Source organism: Nilaparvata lugens, chromosome 3, assembly GCF_014356525.2.
Source record: "Nilaparvata lugens isolate BPH chromosome 3, ASM1435652v1, whole genome shotgun sequence".
In the NCBI taxonomy this organism is placed as follows: Eukaryota; Metazoa; Arthropoda; class Insecta; order Hemiptera; family Delphacidae; genus Nilaparvata; species Nilaparvata lugens.
Window position 1 is genome coordinate 82,648,764 of NC_052506.1, and position 19,661 is coordinate 82,668,424.

The 19,661-nt window shown below is 33.5% G+C and overlaps 1 protein-coding gene across 19 annotated transcripts in view; it reads right to left on the minus strand.

Annotated features, from left to right (window-relative positions):
• LOC111043296 (serine/threonine-protein kinase MARK2) overlaps positions 1-19,661 on the minus strand; it is a 284,820-nt gene that overhangs the window by 41,303 nt on the left and 223,856 nt on the right. For 13 of the 19 annotated variants that reach the window (XM_039424818.1, XM_039424806.1, XM_039424805.1 and 10 more), the window contains 2 exons: positions 17,171-17,319; positions 14,407-14,707 (listed from right to left, as the gene is read on the minus strand). In XM_039424818.1, coding sequence (XP_039280752.1) covers positions 14,407-14,707; positions 17,171-17,319 — 450 coding nt within the window. The remainder of the gene's footprint in view (positions 1-14,406; positions 14,708-17,170; positions 17,320-19,661) is intronic. The other 6 variants (XM_039424814.1, XM_039424809.1, XM_039424817.1 and 3 more) reach the window with 3 other exon arrangements.

Sequence of the window (19,661 nt, forward strand, 5' to 3'; positions counted from 1 at the left end):
ATAGTTGTTCACTTCACGAAATTTTCAGTCCTAAATTACACAAAATAGTTTTTTTTAATTTAGATGCTTCAAAACCAAATATAGAAAAAATATTTCACATTATTATCACTAAAATAGGAAATATTCACATATTGAAGAAATAAATTATTGAAACTAATCAAGATATTGAACAATGCTTGACGTTCCTTCACAATACTATGTAAATGTTTGCAGACTACAGATGTATTGTAGTTTGTTTTATTGTTGAATAATGTGAGTTTAGAAATATTGTTTGTTTAAATTGATGTGACTTTCATCATGTCTATGTAGCCTACAGTTTATCATTGTCTTCAGTTGGACAATTAATAGTAGCTACAATAAAATTGTCCATTTGAAGACGATGACTAACTGTAGGCTATTGTAGCTGCAATTGTAGCTACAATGGTCCATTTGGAGACTATGACAAACTGTAGGCTATTGTAGCTGAAATTGTAGCTACAATTGTCCATTTGAAGACAATGGCAAACTGTAGGCTATTGTAGCTGGAATTGTAGCTACAATAGTCCATTTGAAGACTATGGCCCGGTTGCACAACAGCCGGTTAAATTTTAACCGTGATTAATTTTATGAGAACCTTTCAGAGAAGGCGTTTTTGAAAAGACGGCTTCTCTGATTGGTTCTCGTGGAATTAATCACGGTTAAAATTTAACCGGCTGTTGTGCAACCGGAACTATGACAAACTGTAGGCTATTTTAGCTGAAATTGTAGCTACAATAGTCCATTTGAAGACTATGACAAACTGTAGGCTATTGTAGCTGAAATTGTAGCTACAATAGTCAATTTGAAGACTATGACAAACTGTAGGCTATTGTAGCTGAAATTGTAGCTAAAATCGTCCATTTGAAGACAGTGACAAACTGAAGGCTATATAGCATTGATGTAGTAAATAATAAAAGTCACATCAATAGAAACAGAAACAATATTTCTAAAAAAAAGGTTTGTAATTCCTTCATTGATGTTTTATTATTGTTATCAGAACTGGCTCATTTCATTCTTGATGAAGAGAACTTATTTTGCTAGAATCTCAAATTCATTTACTTGTGATAAGGAGTTTTCCTAATGAGTAAAATACCTATTTTGAATAAACATATCACTAGAGTTGTATGAAGATCCAAACTGTTGCAAAATAATTGATATTGGTACTATCGAATCAATTCATAATTTACATTGTATTCAGATAGTTTGTTGATCTTCTCAGAATAAAATATAAAATTTCAAGATCATTGACTATTGACTAAGAATCACTCTAATATAAATAAAAAGCTAAACTTTGAAGTTGGTTGTTTGAACAAAAGCTGCAGTTTTCAACAAAACAGAAATATGGGAAATTTGGCTTATAAAACGATTGAAAGCCAAATCAATTTTGTTGACCAAAGAATTTTTTCCCGAAAATAGTTAAAATTGAGAAATTTGAATGTTTGAAAGAAGAATGAGTGGTAAAATGATATGAGAAAACTGGATGAGATTTACTTTGATAAATGCCAAAAATGTTAGTAATATTATTGAAACAAATGAGTTTATTGATGAAATGAATGACGTTAGTATCGATGGATCAAGTTGCGATACAAGAAAGGGACAGCAATTTATTTAATTAATATCAAGATTACTGTATTAATTTCAAGGATGAACAATAGGTTTTAGATGCTAGTTAACTAAGGAATTAAAAAAGTATTGTGAGATAGTATTATGTAATAATCTAATAGCTATGATAATATTAAATTATGTCTACAAAAATCAACGTTGACTTTGAAATGAGTGGATGTGACAAATTATAGAACTGAGCTATGATGTTAATATGTTGAGAATATCCAAATAGCACAATTCTCATGCTCAAATGACTGTGATGGCAAATATGAGATTTTCGCAAGCTGCATGTTTTCAACATAAGCTCAGTTATAAATCTGAGATGTACCGTTTATGATCACATCGATTCAACTTGTTAAATTCGTATGTATAGTAAAGATTTCATGTCACCTTTGATTTGAAATCATCTCGCATAACATTGGACAATATTTTTCAAAATTGTGTTACAAATACTGAGGGCTATGCCTGTTTTTCTTACACTACGTATTTATGTAATTATATGGATAAAATAAATGTTTATAAAATAGATATATTTCAATAAGCTGAACGATGCAAGAGAAGATTCATGAGATAGATAGTGAATGATAGATGCACTCTTAACTGACACACATGCAAATGAATCGGAAAATGAAATGCAAATGAAAATGAAATGCAAATGAATGAAAAGAAAGCACATGAAGAAAATATGCGAACAAAAAAAAGAGTGAAATGATGAAGAAGCTTAACTCTGTTCCCAAGACATCTTACTAAATTACATAAACAGATTTTAAAAATACACAATTTATCATTTGGATTGGTTCGCGCTACTGGAAATTACTGAATTAAACATTGGATTTTCCTCAGGCTACTGAAACGTCATACTTTCAGAGAATCTTGAAAATAGCCAGTAAAGTTCTGTATGGAACTTTAAACAGAAATTTATGGTGAGGATACAAGATTCAATTCAAAACCATTCTGGTTCATATTCAAAATTCATTTTAGTTATGATTAATTGATACAACTATAAAAAATCTAAAATATGTTAGACATCTACTCGAAATGTTAAATGTATTTAATAGAATATTAAGGTATTTAGAGAAAGGTATTTTAGAGAATATTATCAACGATAAAACGAGTTAAAACAAAAGTTTGTCAATAATTGTTTAAAAGGCGACATTAAATTAATAAGCTCAGTTATAAATCTGAGATGTACCGTTTATGATCACATCGATTCAACTTGTTAAATTCGTATGTATAGTAAAGATTTCATGTCACCTTTGATTTGAAATCATCTCGCATAACATTGGACAATATTTTTCAAAATTGTGTTACAAATACTGAGGGCTATGCCTGTTTTTCTTACACTACGTATTTATGTAATTATATGGATAAAATAAATGTTTATAAAATAGATTATATTTCAATAAGCTGAACGATGCAAGAGACGATTCATGAGATAGATAGTGAATGATAGATGCACTCTTAACTGACACACATGCAAATGAATCGGAAAATGAAAATGAAATGCAAATGAATGAAAAGAAAGCACATGAAGAAAAGATGCGAACAAAAAAAGAGTGAAATGATGAAGAAGCTTAACTCTGTTCCCAAGACATCTTACTAAATTATACAGATTTTAAAAATACACAATTTATCATTTGGATTGGTTCGCGCTACTGGAAATTACTGAATTAAACATTGGATTTTCCTCAGGCTACTGAAACGTCATACTTTCAGAGAATCTTGAAAATAGCCAGTAAAGTTCTGTATGGAACTTTAAACAGAAATTTATGGTGAGGATACAAGATTCAATTCAAAACCATTCTGGTTCATATTCAAAATTCATTTTAGTTATGATTAATTGATACAACTATAAAAAATCTAAAATATGTTAGACATCTACTCGAAATGTTAAATGTATTTAATAGAATATTAAGGTATTTAGAGAAAGGTATTTTAGAGAATATTATCAACGATAAAACGAGTTAAAACAAAAGTTTGTCAATAATTGTTTAAAAGGCGACATTAAATTAATAAGATCAGTTACATCTACACCACAACAGGCTTACTGTGTTAATAATCACAATGGATTAATTATGAAGAAACAAAACTAAAAATCGATTCTTGAAATAGGGGCACTCATCTTTTGTAGCTTGAAAGTTTCAGTTGATAAAAATATTACGCAGATCGGAAGCAAGAGATATAAGCAACCAAAGCTACTGTCAAATTTATTTCATGTAATGTTTAGTAATATTTTTACTGAAAGATACATTCTTCAAAACCCGATTACTATGTTTTATGATTGATAGGTAACGAAAGTAGAACAGTGAACAGTTTCAAACGAATATCATGGAGGATGAATGAAATGCAGTAAATTCGTTTTGCAGATAAGAAAGTTTTGAAAATGAACATGATAATGTGATAATAATTATCAGGAGTTATAATTAAATGAATAAGATCTAATAGATCTTCAATCGTAGGTGAAGTTGAAAAATACCATCACCAATGTTCAAACAATCCAATCGGGTTGCGTTTAAACCAAAGTTATTAAAGAAATGTTTATTTTTCCGTCCTTATAGATTACATTAGATTGAACGTAACTTATCATACACATGATGAACATATGTGTTTGTCAAGTTACGTTAAATCTAATACAATCTATAAGGACGGAAAAATAAACATTTTTTTAATAAATTTGGTTTAAACGCAGCTTTAGAACTCGCAAGCAAGTCAATTACTTGTGAGAAATGGTATTAATTTATTTTATACTACTACAATAATTCTACACTAATCTAAACTAAATATTTTCAAAACAAGAACAAATAGCAAACGTCCTTCGTTCAATTCAAGAGAAAGAAATGTTAATAAAATATCATTATTTGAAAAATTTAGTTTGTCATGAGATTGAAAAAATAGGTTTTTCATTGAATTTCTATTTCAATTACTGACCTAGGAAATAGAACCAAATCCAGTGATTGTTTTTTTTTTTTTAATTAATCTATATAAATGAAAGATATATTATATGAAAATATTTCAATCGATCTCTGTTATCAAACCTGTGTTCTTTCAAAGCATACATACAGCATTAATCAAATCCAAATTACTGAAACAGAAAAGTGAATTTCAATAGTTACTCAATAATATTCCAATGTTTTCAATTTTGAAGACAAATTCATAAATTGAGAATAAAACAGTATCTTGCACTTGAGCCAGAGAATCTAGAACCAAGAAAGACCATCTACAGGGTGATTCATAATTATGGTAAAATAATTTAATAAGTGATAGTAGAGGTAAAAATAAGAAAAAATGTCCTTATGAACATATATCCATCAACGCTTTATTAGCGAGCTATACAGGGTGGAAGATTTCGCCTGGAATTCAGTTCCTCTAGTGAAATACACCGATGCTGAATTGTTTGGGGACTAGTTTTTGAAAAACTTATGCTGGATTCATATGGAAAAATATCTGAAAAATTGAATAAAACTAGTCTGGAAGCTGTAGTGTGAGTAGTTTTTGAGAATAAAGTTGAAATATGCAAAAAATCCAAGTAGAAAAACACAGACTTCTACGTTTGATGCCCAATAACTTTCTTCAATAACCAGTAAACAAATAATTTTTCACAATACAAATTGTAGAGAATTTAATTCTGAAAGGAATTATGTAAGCTGTGTAAACTAAATTTAAATAAAAGTTGAATAAAATGTATTCTTATGTAGTACATTACACCACAAAAATTTGCTGTTTTATGAGGAGAGAACTAATAACTTATAGGTTGTAGCTCATTGCAAATAAAATATTAGGTTTTTTATTAAAAGTTATTTTTTTATATGAAAGTAACATATCTAAATGACTTTAAACTTATACCAAAAGACTAAATATGATGTTCAAAGTGACCTCCGTTGTTCTGAATGCATATTATGTTCAGACGTCTTCTCATCGATTGTCGGACCCGTTCAAATATTCCAGGAGTCTGCTTTATCATTTCTACTCCGTTCAAAATCCTTAATCGGAGTTCTTTAATGGTATCAATCGGAGTATTGTATACTAAGGTTTTCAAGTGTCCCCAGAGATAAAAATTCAAAGGATTTAAGTTTGGTGACCTAGCTGGCCATGGTACTGGCCCACCTCGGCCTATCCATTGATTTGGAAAGATGTGATTCAGGTGTTCACGAACAGCAACACTGAAATGTGCTGGAGCTACATCATGCATAAACCAAATGTTTTGGCGCAACTGAAGAGGTACATCTTCAAGTAAGATAAATATAGCTCCTCTCTCAAAAAGTTTAAGTAGATTATGCCTTTAAGCCTGGGAGGAAGCTCGAGTAGAAGTGGATGATCTCCTATGATTCCTGCCCAAATGTTTATTGAAAACTGATGTTGTGGACGATTAGGATTGATGGCATGAGGATTCTCATCTGCTCAAATATGTTGGTTGTGGACGTTAACGATAGCTGTTCTTGTAAAGTGTGCCTTGTCAAAAACGTTTTTCTAAAAACCATTGGCAAATACCAACATGGGGAATACAGTCTCGTGGCAATAGAGTATGCAATTTCTGGAGGTGGTATGGATGTAATTGTTGCTCTTTTAGTATCCTCCAAATAATAGATTGATTGACATTGAACTGCACTGATAATTCTCTTGTGCTCTTCTCTGGATGTTAATAAATTTCATTAAGAACTTGTTCTTCTAACTCAACAGTCATAGTAGATCGAGTTCTGTCTGAATAAATGTGCTCTTTGGATATCAAAGAACATGTTTCAGACAGTGGCAAAAACCTTGAATTTGGACATACTCGGTTAGGAAAGTTCTCTTGATACAAACGTCTTGCTTCAGTACTATTACAGTGTCCCATTCCATACATCAAATGCATGTCAGCTAATTCGGAGTATGATAAATAAATAAATAAATAAATAGATTTTATTGTCGTAAACCAATATAGGTAATTGACAAAGTCATGGTAATACAATTACGAAATAATAAAGTTAAAGCAATAGTTTAAAGTCACAAAGTAGAATTACATCAAGTAGAATCGAAAAACTCTGTCAAACAATAGAAAGGTCTCAAAACCAGCCACTCAAAAAGTAATTTTTTAAAAATAACAATATTTTCACAACATTTGATATCCAATGGCAACTTATTGTACATTCTCAAGCCTATGCTGTCATAGTGTTTCATGCTTATGACAAGACGTTGATATGGAATATCAATGTGGTCTTTTTTCCTGGTGTCATAAGCATGAATATTGGATCTTTTATTCAAACTATGGAGATTCTTTCTAGTGTGCATGATTACTTGAAATATATAGAGATTTATGACAGTCAATATTTTTGTTTTTTTGAAAAGAGGTCGACAGTGATCTAGATACCCTGCACCTGTCAATATTCTGATAGCCTTTTTCTGCAAAAGCAAGACCTTATTGATGTGGCAGCTGTTTCCATATACTAAAATTCCGTATGCAATTATGCTTTGAAAAAAAGCAAAATATGAGCTTCTGAGGTATTTTTCCGGTACAAGATTCTTCAACTGCCTTAACAAAAAGATAACCCTAGATAACCTAGCAGAAACGAAATTTATGTGGGGTTCCCAGGTCAACCTGTGATCAAACATTAAGCCTAAAAACTTTAAACTATTGTTATTGTTGTGTGTGTAATCCCTGAGACCAAATGTCATAAGCTGAGTTTTATCCTCGTTCAATTTAAAGCCATTAGCTCTGAACCACTTGGAAGCTTCCGCCAAGGTATCAGCTGTCATATTATGTAAAGTGTGTGCATCTGAATGAGAATTAAGAAAAGTAGTGTCATCAGCATACAACACAGTCTTGCTGTTGATTGTGAGAGGAAGATCGTTTATCATCAATACAAAGAGGAGTGGTCCCAATATTGATCCTTGGGGGACGCCGTACTTTACTTTAGCAAGGTCGGATCTCTTATTTCCTACACAAACAACTTGCTGGCGATCGCCAAGGTACGATCTAAAAAGACTAAGGCTCCTTCCACTGACTCCATAATAAGCTAATTTTTCAAGCAAAATATCATGATTCACGCAGTCAAATGCCTTGCTCAGGTCACAGAAGGCAGCCTGAGCAAAGCACCTGTTTTCAAAAGACTCAATTACAAATTTTATAAGTGCATCAAAGGCGTCATTAGTGGATCTTCCCTTCACAAAACCAAATTGATGCTCCGATAGTACCCCAAGATTTACCAAGTATTCATACACCTGTATATATATGACAATTTCTAGAACCTTGGAGAAGACAGGCACTATTTGGATGGGTCTATAACTGGAAGGTTCCTCTTTTGAGCCTTTCTTATGAACGGGAACAACTTTGGAGACTTTTAATACATCGGGGAAAACACCCTGTGTAATACACCTGTTAATACAAATGGTCAGTAATGGCACTACAGAATGAGCAATATTTTTGAGAAGACAGCTTGATAAACCATAGAAATCTTCACTCTTCGAAACTTTAAGATTATGAACCACTTTAAAAATCATCTCTTGACTCACCTCATGAAAAAAGAATAAGCTATTTTGCACTTTATTGACATTATCATTGAGCAATGCACTGGCTGTAATTGATGGCTTGTCTATCTTCTCGTGCACATCATCTACTGATCGAATGAAATAATTATTAAGTTTGTTTGGTTCAGGAGTAGATAAGTTTACAATATTCTTGTTGGAGGATAAAGTTTTGATAATTTGCCATGCTTTCTTACATTTGTTATTAGAAGATTCAATGATTGATGCGACAGAATCCCTCTTGGCTTCATCCAATGAATTTCTGTACAGTGCTCTGCATCTAAGATAAAGTGTTTTTGAATGTTCGGTTTTTTGTTTTTTGAAGTTTTCATGTAAGAGAGTGAGTAGAATCTTAATCTTACCAAGTTCAGGTGTGTACCAGTCAGCCTTACATTTGAAATTCTTTCTATTATTAACTTTGGAAACTTTTTTTCTACAGGTCTTTCTAGGGATAGTTAGATTGAAATAATATAAAACTGTATTGAGGAAGGATTCGAATATATCACTTGCATCTGACTTTTCCATGACAGCATACCAATTCACTAAATTTAGAGACCGATTAAATTGTAGTAATTTATCTTTAGTAACAGGTCTTGAAGTAATAGTGACAAAATCGTTAGAACTAGACTCAACAGAACTACAGGGCACACATATCGTGACACAATCATGATCAGAGTAAGAAAATCCTATGACACTTGAATTTATCATATCAGGTTGAACGTTTGAAAAAATATTATCTAGACATGCTTGGTCTCTAGTGGGCAGAGTATTGAAAATACGATGATTGAATTGTCTCAATAGATTTTTCAAATTATTGGAATGACAAGTTTCATGATTGACATCAAAAGCAGAATTAAGATCTCCACCAAGAACAATAGTATGGTCATTATAGCATTGTCTAGACAAAAATAGAAGCAATTCTTCCAATTTGGCTAAAAATACTTTGGGATCTCCACAAGGAGATCTGTACAATGATACGATAATGAGTTTCCTGGCTCTAATAATAGTACAGGTGGCCTCAAACTCACGTTCAATACATAGAAAATTCAGACTCAATTCTTGACTTTGAGAGTAAAGATTCTTTCTGACAAATATTGCAACTCCGCCATTTTTGTGTAATAATCTACAGTAACTACTTGTTGCAATACAAACATCCATTTTACTATATCCGATTTCATCAGTGAGCAACCAATGTTCACTTATACCTAAAATATCAATATCTTCATTAATTACAAAGTCATTGAGAACATTCAATTTACCTCTCAATCCTTGAACATTTAGATAAGCGATTCTTGTGCAAGGTATTGTATGTTTTAATGAGTCTAATCTATACCTATTTGAACTTGGATTGTTGAGTTTAAACAACTTTGCACAATGTTAGTATCTACCACAGAGTCTGTTATTAATGAGGGACTGCAGGGAATGTTACAAAGTTCTACATCGTCATTCAGTACTTGATCACGAGCAGATGAACAACTTGAATCGAATCCTGATTGGTTTATAGAGTTTTTGAGTGAGTCATGGAAGGACACAGTAGCACTGGATTCCGGAACATCTGGGATATGAGCTGCAATGACGTCTCTATGATGGCGAACGTCCGTAGTAGATCCTCCGTGCAGAATCGTCCGAGGCTGACCAATCAATGGCGTTGATGTTGACGTCAATGAGTCATCAATGCTGATTATTGCATTGACATCGACGTTGGTTTTCATCGGAATGGAAGGAGCTGGTTTTCTGGCAGTTTGCTTCTTTTGTGAGTCGTAGCGCGTTGATTTGACTTTCTTAGAGACAATGCCGCTATCAATTGTCACAAAATCGCACAAAGACCTTCCCACAAAACGTTTTCCACCCTTTGAGTAATGCAGGCCATGCCTTGTGAAATGGTGTCTTTGCAGGTTATTATTGACTTCTCCATATATCACTCTCGATACTCCACAATAAGACCGTATTCTTGCAAAGATTGATTCGTTAGCAAAATGTATATTGTCATTGTGGTGAGGCATATCATACCTAAAAGGTATTGCACAAACAATGAAGTTGGTATTTATTCCCGATGTCAATAGCTTATCCATTCCTTGTTGGATATTGAGATCACATGGCTCATGATTGCCAAAGTCATTGGACCCCGCCATTACAATCACGTAATCGAATTTTGTCAAATCCTTTATAAATTGTATCCCATTTGCAATAACCTGTTTAAATTTAGCTCCCGGCAAAGTATACACAAAAATATCGTAGTAGTCGGACAAGTGACCTAGGTAATTGTGCATATCTCTGCCTTGACTTGCAGCCAGTATCACAATACGCCTCTTCACTGAATTTGAAGATGATAATGATGATGATTCTTTGATAGGCCTCCTTGGTTTCTTCCTGACTTGAATGAATAATGTCTATGAATAATGTCTAAAATTACCTGCCATTTTTTGAAAAGTTAACACTTAACACAAAAGCAAAGTGGAATGGTTACAAATAACTATTTAATAGATTAAACAAAAAACACAGCGCGGTTACAGTAGGCCTAACTAACAGTTTGTTGTTTTGTTCAACAGTGAGCTAAAATATTTCTGAAAATAATTTTTAGCTGGAAATTTCTTTCAACTATTTTCTTATTCAAAACAAAATAAATCAGCAGTTATTAAAATCCATGTTTTCTTTGTAAGTAGCTACAGTCTATGAGTTATTAGTTCTCTCCTCATAAAACAGCAAATTTTTGTGGTGTAATGTACTACAATGTATTATGTCATAAGAATACATTTCATTTAAATTTAGTTCACACAGCTTACATAATTATTTTCAGAATTAATTTCTCTAAAATTTTTATTGCGAAAAATTATTTGTTTACTGATCATTGAAGAAAGTTATTGGGCATCAAACGTAGAAGTCTGTGTTTTTCTACTTAGATTTTTTGCATATTTCAACTTTTTTCTCAAAAACTACTCACACTACAGCTTCCAGACTAGTGTTATTCAATTTTTCAGATATTTTTCCATATGAATCCAGCATTAGTTTTTCAAAAACTAGTCCCCAAACAATTCAGCATCGGTGTATTTCACCAGAGGAACTGAATTCCGGGCGAAATCTTTCAACCTGTATAGCTCGCTAATGGAGCGTTTATGGATATATGTTTATAAGAACATTTTTTCTTATTTTTACCTCTACTATCACGTATTAAATTATTTTACCATAATTATGAATCACCCTGTATATAGTGCAGTAGAATATCCGAAAAAATTAGTTTATAAAAGAGAATCTAAAACCACGAAAACCCATGTTATGCTTTTTTCTATATAATCCTGTAGAACCAAATTTCCGGAAAAATTATCTAGAACAAAATATCCACTGTTTTAAAAGTAATATAAAATAGCATATTTAATTAAGTGTAAATATTAGAATCCTCTAAATGTATACAAAGAAATGCAAACTATTAAAAACAATATAGAAACTTGTAATACTCTTTATTAATAAAAACTTCAAAATATTTTAACGACTAGTTTCGACCATAGGTCATTTTTAGGTTAAAATGTAAAAAAGATATGCAATTCTGAATTTCATCTTTCCTTTCTAATTATCGCTAATAATTCAGATGTGTTATTGATTCTTAGAGATGAATCACAGTTCAGTACCGTAACGAAAATGATTTTATTCTCCAAAACGTCCAAGAAAAAAAAACAATTATTGCACTATAATAAACAAAGACAATGAACTGAGTCTCCTCAGAACATTTCAAATTTATTCGAGAATTCTTGAACGAAATTTTAATTGAAGTTGGAGAAAAATTAGAGAGGTTTATTATCATGATTATGTTCCATATTATGGAAACTTCAAAGCTGGTTACACAATTATCGATTTTTGGACGTACGACTTTATAATATTGCTACCAGATTGAACGTAACTTGCCAAACACATCATCTGTTCGCCAAATTGTGTTCATTCTAATAGAATTTATATGTGCGTCCAAAAATGGATGTGTGAGCAGCTAGACTATCTGATTTGAAAAATAGGGTCTATAAACTAGAAATCTCACTATCCACGCCAATTTGGGGGCCCAGTAATAGCTCAATTTTCTAGTGCAGAACTGTTGAGAATTTTTTATATTTTGAAAACTAACAATAAACAGATTGTAGAGTTTGCACAACAAAGGACAGTTGAGAATAAACTGAAAGCTGTCACAAAATCAGACATGCAACATGGTGGCATGCAGATGGCCGTTTTCACACTTCACACTTGGCCGACATTTATAGAAATTCATCCAACAAGACATTTATCGGCCGACACTCGCAATTATTGTCCTCCGATTGGCTGAGAATCACATGTTGATGAGAATTAGCGAATTAGAGGACAATTCTGACTTGGTGACACAGCATCAAGATTTCAGTGGATCTAGAACCAGCCCAGGTGGGAAACTTCAGTAGTCAAGTTTTCAGTAGGTTCAATTCCTGTTGCTTTCAGTGAGTCAAGTGGAATCTAATTCTGAAATTCTTAAACAATTCTGAATAATAACAGCTTATTGAGATTTGGAACCTTTCCCTCACCTAACCTGAAACTAACTTCTCCCAAACCCATCCTCCCTAATCCTCAACTAATGTAAAAACGTTTGTTCAAATATTCTTGTATTTGCATTCAGGAAACATGTATTATTTATATTTCCTTCATACATAGTACTATATTGTATTATATATTGAAAATAAATAAAAATAAAAATCCAAGTAGCCTTTTGTAAAATTATTTACTCACAACATGTTTCGGCTAAGATGCCATTATCAAGTCAAAAAAGACAATTTGATGGCGAATCAACCTAATATAATTCATAAATGTATTATATTGATATGCTGTTCTTGTGGATATAATTCACAATCTGAACACATAATTCACTCATCAATCTGAAGACAATATGGAATTCCCAAATAATGGGGGGAAAGGCAAGGGAGAAGAAGAAGAAGCTGTATTTGTGGATATGGAAATTTGAACTGAACATGTAGCCGACTGTGTATCAGCCTGCAAAGAAAACTTGACGTACTGAATGGAACAACTTTTCTTTCAGTATTTCAAGGACTGGTCCAAATTGAGGTACTAGACGTACTGAAAACTTGACATACTGATGAGTGCCGGCCGAAAAATATCAGCGGACAATCGGTAAAGCTTTGCATTCCAATGAATTCCTGCTCTGCTGGTAAAAATACAATTGGTTTTAATGAGCGTGTTTACACATTTTTAGGGTGTGATCACATTAAATGTGTATTAGTTCAAGTGCACGTCAAATCATGCATGAGCCGAAAAACAAAATCTGGAAATAGCCATACAAACACGTTGTGATGTGTATGCAACTGCTAACACAGAACGTAAACAGCAAGTAGGCCTACACGCGTTCAGTTTGAGTGTTCCTATAGCTCTTTCCATAGTTTGTTTCTCATCTCTGCGCGCTTGGTCAAGCATAACCAAGCGTACACTTACGCACGTATATACGCATTCAATGTGTTCACACCCTTACGCGCCACAAACATGCGAATTTCTCTTTCCATTAGATGATGCTATACTTATCATATGTGAATCCCACTGTATCTTTACAAATACAGTTGTACATGCATAGATAGTATGAGCTGATTATAAGTGAAATGCGCGTGTCCGTGGCGCATATGGGCACTTGCACATACACACATTGAATGTGATCACACCCTTAAGCTGGGTTTACACCAAAGTTATTAACAGAATGTTTATAACTTAATCCTTATATATTCTATTAGATTGAATGGAACTTGACAAACACATATGTTCATCATGTGTATGATAAGTTATGTTCAATCTAATAGAATCTATAAGGATTAAATTATTAACATTTTGTTGATAACTTTGGTGTGAACGCAGCTTTAGTCTAGTTACACACACATAGACTTTGGGACGTTCTAATTTTTGCCGTCCTTATAAATAATTCTATTAGATTAAGAATAACTTGGCGAACAGATGATGTGTTCATGTGTTTTCCAAGTTGCATTAAATCTGGTAGATTTCATAAGGACGGCTAAAAAACAAACATCCAAAAATCTATGTGTGAGACTGGCTTTATTCTTCTAATGTGTGGAAAAGACTCCTTCAAGAATCAATGGTATTTTTCAAACGATCAGAGCATAAATCGATTGGGGTGTGAAACCGACCATTAGGGTGGCCATGCTAACATAGACGCCATACAAGAGACGATAAGGTGGAAGATCATCAGCATGACGAGAGCTTGTTAACATTGTGACACTGTATGTAGGCGATGGGCCAGAACACAGAGTGTGTGATGCATACTTGAAAGAAGGACGTGGGCTATATAGTTCAAGTTGTATTGAGTACCGCCATTGGCCGCCGACTCGCCGCCTCTCAGCGTCTCTCCGCCTGACGAGGCGCGTCGCGACGGCTTCGCGTTGGTCGCCGAGATGGAGCGGTGGACGCCGCGGTGTGAAGGCGATTGTCCTCCGCCTCCGCTGCCGCCTCCGCTTCCGCCTCCTCCGCTGCCGCCTCCGCCTCCACCGCCTCCGCCGCCGCCCTGCTGTTGTTGCATGTTGCGTAGCGACAGCGAGCTCCCCGAACGCGAGCCATCGCTCTCCGGCTGCAACACAATCACTCATATATTATACTTTTCCTATGTTTATCATTTTATTTAATTTATCAGTTTATTTTATTTAATTTATTCAGTTTATCAGTTATTATTTTAATTCAAGTACATAATATTATTATTAGCAGTAACATATTCTAGTGAGACTTGAACTACAATAATTATTAATGTAATATTCAACATAGATTCCTTGTGTGTTGGGAGTGAGTTGCGGTTGACTTATTCTGCTTCAATTCAAGTCAAGTAAGAAGAGATATACAAATTAAATTAAATAGAGCTAAAGAACATATTACACCTAATATACAAAAATCTCAAAGGCTCGGAAAAAAAACTTAAGAATAGTACACACTATATGAAAAAAGTAATTAATTTTGTGGTAAATGAATGGATTTGAATATTTTACTAGTTCGACTTCATTAAGACTTAAATTCCAAGTTTCTAAACGAGCTTCATTTATAGTATTAATAAATAATAGGTACAGTATGAAAGTTTAATTTGAAAATTACCAGAATGGAAGTATGTAGAAATGATCTGCTGGGATTTTGCAATAGTATGTAACATTTATTATTTAAAAAAAAGAACGTATACAAAAAGAGGAATAGAATAGAATTGAAGAGACTTGAAATGTTGTCAAAAATCCACTTTATTTTCCTTTGTGAGCTCACACACGAAAGCATGCTCCTATAAAATATTAATTTTCATTTAAATAAAGTGGATTTTTGACAGCATTTCAAGTCTCTTCAATTATGGATAAGTTCCACAACATCAACATTCACGTTACAAACTTAATTAGAAAATAGAATAGAATTTTATTAGTCAAAGAATATTCACATGAATACATGGACCGTCAATTTTTTGACACTAAATTAAGTCAAAACAAACACAAAAACACTAAGATCAGTCAGTATCAGTACAATACAATAAATTTTCACGAGTACGAAACAAGGTGATATGTACACCAAAATATTTGTACAGTATCGAATATTGTTTGAACTTAGACTACGGTCTGTCGTAAAACAAACAACACAACTCGAAAAGTGTTAATGTAATTTAAACGTTGAAAAATCATCATAAGCATCAAACATCATAGGACAAACGCATTCAACATGTCTTATTCTAGAAATCTACAGGTGTCTGATAAGTCACTCCCTATTTTTATACAGCTATAATTTCTTCATTTATGAACTAATTTAGTTAGAACTACACTTGTTAGATAGAGCACTCCTTGAGGTTTTGTTTAACACCAATTTTCATTTGTTTCAGTTAAGATATGTCCCCTCTCTTGACTGTGGAAGAACGAGCCGAAATAGCAGCTCGTTATGAGGTCTGGGGATCTGTAGTGCGAGTACAAAGGTGGCGGAGGGCTGAACGAGGGATCCATGCAACACTGAATGCAAAAACTGTTAAAAATTGCCATTCCAAATTACTAACAAGAGGTAGAGTCGCAGATGCAAAACGATCAGGAAGACCATCAACGTCAAGGACAGCAGAGAATGTTGACAGAGTTCGTGAAATGTTCATGAGGAGCCCTAATAAATCACTGCATCAAGGATCTCGTGAAAGTGGTCTTTCACGTTACTCTGTTGCAACGATTCTTAAGAAAGATCTCAAGTTTTAAACCATGGAAGCCACGTTGATGGTCTTCCTGATCGTCTTGCATCTGCGACACTCCCTGTTGTAATTTGGAATGGAAATTTTCAACATTTTTTGCATCCAGTGTTGCATGGATCCCTCATTCAGCCCTCCACCACCTTTTTACTCGCACCACAGATCCCCAGACCTCATAACAAGCTGCTATTTCGGCTCGTTCTTCCACAGTCAAGAGAGAAGGCATTTCTAAACTGAAACAAATGAAAATTGTTGTTAAACACAAACTCAAGGAGTGCTCTATCTAAAAAAATGTAGTTCTAACAAAATTGGTTCATAAATAAAGAAATTAACTTATAGCTGTATAAAAGTAAAGAGTGACTTATTAGACACCCTGTATTATCGAGTATCTCATACTACAATGACTACTATAAGCTCAAGAAATAACTTCAGTTGATAACGATATTTGGGTAATAGAGTTAATTCTGAGCTAATTATTGGTTAATTCAATTATTGTTCAATAACAAAAGAATTATCATTTTATGCCACAATGAGATACAGTATATCTATTGGCAAGATAATTGTTTGAGTTATTTGAAAATTATTATCTCAATAATATGCTAAATGAGTTTTTTCTTGAGACATACTATTGGAAAAATAATATTGAGGGTACCACGCAATTCACGAAGGTATTATAGAAAATACGTACGGCCCGGTTTCTAATACACTTATATCGAATCTATAGGTTTAATAAGTTCATTAAATCCGATAAGTGTCATAAAAAACGGGATTTAGATAGAAGCATTGGAGAGGAAACACAGAGGGAAGAGCACATTCAAGCCTGGAAAATTTCCAACAACAAATACATACATCGGCTGATTTCCTTCCTAGCAGGAGATACGTTGCAAAGACATCGTCGTACTTAGCCTGAGCTAAGCTGTCTTCGATTTCTGATCGACTGTAGCCCATTCCCATTAGGGCTTCTGGAACAAATTTGTCCATTACAGACTGCACTTGTACTGTTGGACAGAAAAACCAAACAAAACCATTTTAGTCACACGGAACACCCAACAGCACAGACATGCAACAGAAAAGTCCACAACTTGTTAGTTCATCATAAACAACAATCCAATATACAAGTGAGATTTATAATAAAAATAATTCACAATAAAAAACAAGTTCATTCAGGATAATGTTTATCATTTCCGTGGGGTCCCATCTGACCGAATCCCAAAAGGTCGAAGAGTATACTTTCCCATATGTTCGAATCCCATGTAGCCGATGAGATTCGATTAATTGCGACGAACTACAACATTTTTCCATCAAATGGGATTCGACTGTTTGAGAATCGGTCAGATGGGAAAATCAAATTTTCGACCTTTTGCGACAGTTGAGATTTTCGGTCAAATGGGATTACTATTAAAACTTTTCGATCATTTGGGATTCGACCATTTGGGAAAGTATAAGTTTCAATTCTACCATTTGGGATTCTTCAATTTTCGATCTTTTGCGACAAAATAATAATTTCGACCAGATGGCAATCGGTCATTTGGCATGCCACTAAACTTGAACTTTCCCAATTGGTCGAATCCCAAATGATCGAAAAGTTTACTAGTAATCCCATTTGGCCGAAAATCTCATCTGTCGAAAAAGGTCGAAGATTTGATTTTCCCATCTGACCGATTCTCAAACAGTCGAAACCCATTTGATGGAAAAATGTTAGAGTTCGTCGCAAATGATCGAATCTCATCGGCTGGATGGGATTCGACCATATGGGAAAGTATACTTTCGACCTTTTGGGATTCGACTATTTGCGACAAACTACAAAACTCTTTTACCTAATAGGATTCAACCATTTGCAACTACAACATTCTTCTATCAAATGGGATTCGACTGTTTGAGAATCGGTCAGATGGGAAAATCAAATCTTCGACCTTTTGCGACAGCTGAGATTTTCGGCCAAATGGGATTACTATTAAAACTTTTCGATCATTTGGGATTCGACCATTTGGGAAAGTACAAGTTTCAATTCTACCATTTGGGATTCTTCAATTTTCGATCTTTTGCGACAAAATAATAATTTCGACCAAATGGGCATTTGGCATGCCACCATCATTTCAAAGGATATAGCTGCTGCAAATTATTACTACTTATCAACTTAAATTCATGATCAAAGAGCTCAGTAATTATCACCATAAAGAAACATTAGCGTAAGTAGATATCCCATGGTATAGGGCGTTTATGTCGCAACTTTTACTATTATCTCAAGCCGACTACTATCGATTATTGTCGAATTTTACTTTTTTGACAGTGTAAGGGCCGTTTGCACAATCAAAGCTTCAACTCGATTCAATCAGGTGGTGGCTTAAACTCAAAATGAAACACAAACTAGACGTGATACGGATTTAATCCAGTTTAAATTGAAATTTAGTTCAAACTGCCACTGTGCAAACGGCCCTAAGAGTGTATGAACGGCACAATATGAGAGACTACCAGCGTCATAAAGCTTCACAGGAAAGAATTACGTGGAATATGAGCTTGAGATAAGAGTAAAAGTTGCGACATAAACGCCCTATACCATGGGATATCTACTTATGCTATTGTTTATCTATGTTATCAACTTCAATAAAATATGTTAACTAGTTTTTTTTTCAATTTATTCCAAGCATCATTGTACCAATTTTCAAATAAACGATAAAAAATTAATACTTCTGAATGAAATTTTCAAATAAATGTCGCATCTAATAAGTTTTCAACTAGTTGACACAAGATAATGTGCTTTAAAAAGGTCACACCAGTTTTAGGGATATTTAACACGTTGGAACAATGCAACATATAGAATTGTTTTATATTCGAACAATTAATGTTTTCACTTGAAAAAAAACTGATTTCCTCGAGCAATTGGTTTGAGGAAAATGCCAATCTTCTTAGAAATAAAAATAGAGTCTGATAAATGGATCATTCACTTGTAAGATCCATAGATGAATGAATCCTAGTAAAAAGCAGGCCTAGATAACTGGAGTGGAAACGATATGTTTTTATTTTTCCATAATTCTTATTATGGGAAATGATTTTTCTAATAATGCTTATTATGTTTTGGGATTGTAGAGTCGCGTTGATGGAGCCAGGGTCACTCTTTTCAGTCAGTTTTGGTACTTGTGTTATCTTGGCAAAAAGATTTCAGTTTTCAAGAACTATTCGGTTAAGTTATAATCATGCATTTACTTAGAAAAATATTGATTGGATTAAGAAGCCTCAACATAACATTAGTATTAGAAGAAACAATGAAGATTAACTATTATTATACTGGCTGAATACCAGCTATTCTTGGTTTATGTATTTCAAACTTGCAATCAAAATC